Below are 6,843 nucleotides of genomic sequence, written 5' to 3' on the forward strand. Positions count from 1 at the left end.
CAAACTGCAAAAAGAAAGGACACACTGTCTGTTTTTGTAAAGAGCCAGCCCAACAGATAGTCGCAACCACAACTATCGGAATAGGCCGAACATGCTACGGGTGCGGAGAAACGGGGCACTTCAAGAGGGAATGCCCAAAGGCTAATAACAGGAATGATGGGGGTACAGGAAAAGTTCTGACATTAGGGCATGAGGAAGCCCTGAAGGATCCCACGGTGGTTACCGGTACGTTCCTTCTCAATAACAATTATGAATGCGTACTCTTCGATAGTGGTGCGAAGAGGAGTTTCGTAAGTCACAAATTTAAAAACATACTCAACCAAAAACCACAAACACTCAACGAAATATTTACCGTAGAAATGGCAAATGGTAAAACTGAAAGTACTGAAGACGTATACATCGGGTGCAAGTTTACTTTGAACAATCACTCATTTCAAATCGATTTAATGTCAGTTACAATAAGGAGGTTCGACGTCATCGTGGGTATGGATTGGTTAAGTCCTCACCATGTCGATATCTTATGTTACGAAAAAGCAATACGACTCAACTTACTGAACAACGAGACCCTCGTCATCTACGGCGACAAATCTAGTTCGAGTCTAAAAATCGTCTCGTGCATTAAGGCTCAAACCTATATGTGCAACAAGTACCATGAATTCCTAACACACGTTGTTGACAAGAAGAAGGAGGTAAAGGACATCAAGGATATTCCGAAAGTCCGAGACATTCCCGATGTATTCCCTAAAGACCTTCAGGGAGTACCTCCTGCGTGACAAGTCAAATTTCGCATCGACTTAATTCCTAGAGCCACCCCATCGCCAAGTCCCCATATCGATTAGCTCCGGCCGAAATGCAGGAATTATCTACTCAACTAAACGAACTACTGAACAAAGGATTTATCTGACCAAGCTTCTCACCTTGGGGAGCACCGATTTTGTTCGTTAAGAAGAAAGACAGGTCATTTCGTATGTGTATTGACTACCGTGAGTTGAACAAACTCACTATTAAAAACTGATACCCCCTACCCTGAATCAATGACCTATTCGACCAACTTCAGGGAGTGTGCTACTTCTCAAAAATTCACCTGAGGTCGGTTTATCACCAACTGCGTGTTCAGGAGGATAATGTTCCCAAAACTGCATTTTGGATTCGTTACGATCACTACAAGTTTGTGGTGATGCCCTTCTGATTGACGACTGCACCAGTTGTGTTCATGGACCTGATGAATCGAGTATGTCGACCTTACTTAGATAAATTTATCATTGTATTCATCAATGACATATTGATCTATTCGTGACGTAAGGAAGAGCACAATCAACATCTACGACAAATGTTTGAGACATTCAGGAAGGAAAAGCTATATGCCAAGTTTTCCAAATGTGAATTTTGGATCCGAGAGGTGGACTTCTTGGGTCATGTGGTCAGCAAAAAGGGAATACATGTGGACCCCTCCAAAATCAAGGCAATAGAAGATTGGAAGGCACAAAGAACACCAACAGAGATCCGCTTAGGTCGTGCTGGCTACTACAGAAGATTCCTTCAGAACTTCTCCAAGATCGCTAAGCCACTTACTACCTTGAAGCAAAAATGAGTGACCTTCAACTGGGAAGAAAAACAAGAAGCTATTTTTCAGACACTGAAATAAGCCCTATGCAGTGCCCCGATCTTGTCTCTTCCAGAAGGAACCGATGATTTTGTGGTCTATTGCGACGCTTCGAATCAGGGTCTTGGGTGTGTGCTTATGCAACGGGGAAAAGTCATAGCATATGCCTCGAGACAACTTAAGACGCATGAAGTTAACTACACAACACATGACCTCGAGCTAGGAGCAGTAGTGTTTGCCTTGAAGATTTAGAGGCATTACCTCTACGGCACCAAATGCACCGTCTTTACTGACCATAAAATTCTCCAGCACATTTTCGATCAAAAAGAATTAAACATGATACAACGACGATGGGTGGAGCTACTAAATGATTATGAATGTGAAATTCGTTATTATCCAGGAAAGGCCTACGTAGTAGCAGATGCCCTTAGCCGAAAGGAATACTCAGGCCGTCGAGTAAAGTCATTGACCATAACTATCCATTCACACCTACCCACTCAGATCAAAGAGGCTCAGCTGGAAGCCTTGAAACCTGAAAATGTCTCGGAAGAATACTTGAGAGGAATGGAGAAAAATTTGTAAGTCAAGGGTGATGGAGCTCGTTATCTCACGAATCGGATCTGGACACCCAAGTTCGGAGTATTTAGAGATGTTGTCATGAACGAGGGACAGAAGAATCGATACTCCATTCATCTGGGTTCAGATAAAATGTATCTGGATCTCGAGAAAAGTTATTGGTGGCCAAACATGAAAGTGGAAATTGCTACCTACGTAGGCAAGTGCCTGACTTGCGCCAAGGTCAAGGTAGAATACCAAAAGCCCTCGGATTTACTGCAACAACCAGAAATACCCGAGTGGAAGTGGGAAAGGATAAACATAGACTTCATTACCAAGTTACCCAAGACGACAGGTGGACTCGACACCATCTGGGTGATTGTTGACAGGTTAACCAAGTCTGCGCACTTCCTACCAATAAAAGAGACATACAAAATGGAGAAGCTGACCACAACATACATCAAAGAAATCGTGCGACTGCATGGAGTACTAGTATCCATTATCTCCGACCGAGATAGTAGATTCACTTCACGGTTCTGGCAGTCACTACAAAAAATCCCTGGGAACTAGGTTGAACATGAGTACGGCCTACCACCCAAAAACCGATGGGCAGAGTGAAAGAACTATCCAAACATTGGAGGATATGTTAAGAGCCTGCGTGATAGACTTTGGTAAAGGTTGGGATGCCCATTTACCCCTTATCGAATTCACATACAACAATAGCTATCACACTAGCATCATATTTGCCCCATTTGAAGCCCTCTATGGCCACAAGTGCAAATCACCTTTGTGTTGGGTAGAAGTGGGTGATACACACTTAGCTGAAGGACAAGTTCCTAATAGCACTCTCACCGGCCCAGAGATCATCAGGGAAACGACCGAGAAGATTGTTCAAATTCGTGAACGACTGATGATAGCGAAGAAGAACATCCCGATGAGCACGAGCTTAAAAGACGAAAGGATCGTGAAGCTCAAATGGATGAGCATAATCAAATCGTGCATGAAGCAGAAGAAAAAGAAAGAGCTGAACGCGAAGCTCAAGTCACGTTGGAAAGCCAAAAGCTTTTGTTTCCAGTGTGGACTTTGGAGCGAATCATGAGCGAGGCTGTGGATATTCCAAGCCAGTATTGGTTACAACCCGCTGTGTCTTTCCATTTGCAAAACACACAAGATTCACAACTGGATCTTCTAATCACCCTGAAAGCCTTCAAATTTCGTAGCTTTGTTAAAGTTGCGGATGTCCCCCAACAGATAGCAGCACATACCATTTTCTCTTCTCGATCTACTTGAAGCACATGAAGCCATAGTACGAAACCTGGAGTATGAATTAAATAACAGTCGTGAAGGTATTAGGTCCGATCGAAACTGATAGCTTCCCAAACGCTAGCTTTAAGGTTGCTAGAGGTTCAACGATTTAGGTGTGCAAATTCACTCTTGTCGATCTTCCTTGCCTGAACTCGTACGATTGGATTCTGCTGTTCAACATGTTTTTGAAGGATGAACAGAAGTACAAACCCGTTGTTTCTTACCTCAAACGAATGTTAATCTCATACATTCAAGAGATTGGCATAATGGATGTCGAAATAGCATCTGTCTGGAAAAATAAGCCATCTGCGATCCCCAAGGAAGCTCCTGAAGGTTTTGATAAAATGAAGCCAAGGAAGATACGAAAGGACAGATGGTGTGTGGATTTTCAAATGAAAGAGAGAAGAGATGCACACTTTCACAAAGTTTGTTTCCTTCTCGTAGATAAACATCTTTACACTACTTCGTGCCTACAGTATATTTTCGACTTCATAGGGAAATACAGAGGGGACAGCAAAAGTGATAAGAAGTGCTTCTCGGATATCATCCTATGGTACATCCAAGTTTGCAAATCTCTGCTCAGCGTAATTCCGAAACTATTTGAAGTGCAGAAGCGAACTCCACAGTGAAGGTCTCCTGCCTCAATTGACGTAAAGGGGGAGATTGTTGGGCCTTAAAGTGTTGCGTCATTGTGGGCTTTTAGATTAGTCTATGTTTTGTATCTGGGTTGGGCATGTCCACCCATTATTTATTATTAGGGTTTAGCTATTTAAGGTGCATGCATGCACTGTTTTATGTAATCGTAATGTCGTCTTTGTAAACCCAACACGCCTTTACAGTACCAATTCTTAATCGAGCTCTTCTTAGGCTGTGATAATAAATCATTTTACATATTTGATATTAATTTTGTGCTCTCCATTCTTTTACCTGTTGAATCTATTCGATCATTCAAGATTTATTCTCAACAAAAAAATATATCAAAAACATGGGAATTTCTAGTGAGAGTAAGGTTAAACCTAACAATCCCACAATCATTACCTTCAGAATGGAACCGATTCTATCGAGCTGCCAACATCGTATTATGTCCTCTCGCTCTAATATACTCTTGTAAATCCTTTATCCCTCTAAATCATCCAATTTCATTTCTCTTTCCTAACATCCATCTCCCTCTCTGGTTAATCCTACTCTTTGGGACCTCATCACTATGACTAGTCCATTACATAGTCGAAAAAAAACCCCCTAAAACAGGGCAACTGCCAGTAGTTCTAATGGGATTCATCATGAGTGTGTGTTGGATCTCCACCATGAAGTGAGCACAAAAATATAATCTGAAAATTTCCCTTATATATATAATAATGTGACACGTTTTTTTTTCATTGATAAATATGTTCTGATTATTGACCCAGACAGGTTTGTCATTGTCAATTACTTTTCCCCCTTGACATTATCGAAAATTTCCCCCCGGCTGCTACTGCTTGTACACAAAGATTAAACGGGTAGTACGGATATGACGTCATCCCAGGCATCTGATGATGATAATGTGGAACATGATACATTGCTGCTTCTGTTGATGATGATGGTGGGATCATAACCTGATTCATCGCATTTTCACCATGAATGTAATAAGGATAACCTGGATAACGATTATACCCTTCTTCTATGTGTGCTTTTGGAAACTCTAGAGTAGATTTGTAATTTAATTTAATTTTGGTGAAACACTAATTATACTTAATTGTAATTTATTACAAGGATAAAAGTTGCATATATAGAAAATATTAATGTAATTTAATTTAATTTGGGTGAAACAGATGATCATTGTTGATACGCCAGGGACCAATGTGATTCTTCAAAGAATTTGTGCATAGAGCATATTTGTTTCTTTTACTTATTTCTGCGGATTGTCCATTAACTGAAAGCGAGGTAGCTTCTAGTATTTGCAGGTACCTAATACAATATAATTTCCTGATTGGATTGGTAGAACAAAAGAAAAACAAATCTGTGTAACAGGGTAAGTTGTCCTCCAATTGCATTAGATATTGCACAGTTGTTAATTTATATGAAGCTTTATGCCCTTAATCCTGTTTCCACCCTTTCTGCTTTTATTTATTGGAAAATAGTGAGAAATAGCAACGCGTTTTTATATATTGCTTTAAGTTTTAACCATTATATCAAAGCACTTATATTTTTTTTACCTTGTAGCATTATTCTCACTTGTTTTAGCGATAACAACAATGTAGCTAGTTTTTTTACCAATAACGCCAACCTAATTATATCTTACTATTAATGGTAAATAAATGTAACTAAGTTGCTATAATGGGTAAAAGATAAAGTGTGTTGCCTACATTGGTAAAACTAAAATGACTAAATTACATTGCTATTTCTTGGAGTTTTTCCTATTGAAATCTATATAGCAGTTTTTTTTATTTTGGAAGATGTTGATGTGTTTTGATTATTATTATAGGAGGTGATATTTTGTTTCTCAAAAAAGACAAGAATACCCCCATGCAGGACCCGTTGGTCTCCAGCACATGGGAAGAGGTAATTATTTCTACATTGTACTCATAGTTGTGTAAATGATTATTTTTAAATGCATTTTGTGTATTATGTATGTGCAAACAGGTTCCAGCAAAAAACACACTCATAAATCCTGTTCAGGTTTGTTTGTTTTCTTGTCTTTCTAAGTAACTTGTTAATACTCAAATCAACAATTCACACCACATATTGTCTTGTTTTCCAGGAATCCATTATGGTTGCTTGTTATTTTTGTAGGTTATCTTCATTTCAATGCTTTGCGAGTCCAACTAGACATATCCGGTGAATTTAGCAATGACATGGTGAGTTCTATTCCATCTAAATATATCAAATCTTAAAGTCATATAATATCAACATACTTTACAATTTGTCCCACTTAGTTCACAATCTATTTATTTATTATTTATTCTTTTTCCGGTCTCTTATACCTTTTTTATGCTTACAGCTTCCAGGAATTATGTCTTTATCCAGCAACCGAAGAGGGGCAAAAGCCTGTTGCAACCCAAAAACAAGTATTAGGGAGCTTTCAAGGGGTACTTTTGTTATCTGGCACATCTGGTGTAACCATGGAAAATGGAAATGGAAACGAGTACACTAGTCCCACCACACACTTCAAAGAGCAATAGGTTCACCCATCACTCGCATCTATTTATTTGATCATACACTTGTACACATACATGCAAAACTCGTTTATTTACACACACACACACACACACACATATATATATATATATATATATATATATATATATATATATATATATATATATATATATATATATATACTAGTAGTCTACCCACGCGATGCAGCGGCGGAAATTAATTTCAAAACGATAATTAGTTTCCTT

The 6,843-nt window shown here is 39.1% G+C and overlaps 1 protein-coding gene across 1 annotated transcript; it reads left to right on the forward strand.

Annotated features, from left to right (window-relative positions):
- Window positions 1–359: 359 nt before the first annotated feature.
- LOC145129601 (uncharacterized) lies at window positions 360–773 on the forward strand. Its single transcript, XM_079064374.1, has one exon. It carries the CDS (start codon window positions 360–362, stop codon window positions 771–773), a length of 414 nt encoding a protein of 137 aa, XP_078920500.1.
- The last annotated feature ends 6,070 nt before the right edge of the window (window positions 774–6,843 follow it).

The sequence above is a fragment of the Lactuca virosa genome, chromosome 1 (assembly GCF_052849685.1).
Source record: "Lactuca virosa cultivar CGN04683 chromosome 1, Lactuca_virosa_CGN04683_v6, whole genome shotgun sequence".
Lineage (NCBI taxonomy): Eukaryota > Viridiplantae > Streptophyta > Magnoliopsida > Asterales > Asteraceae > Lactuca > Lactuca virosa.

Bases quoted from the DNA above. Each gene is read 5' to 3' on its own strand.
- LOC145129601 (XM_079064374.1), top strand. From the start codon at position 360: ATGGCAAATGGTAAAACTGAAAGTACTGAAGACGTATACATCGGGTGC.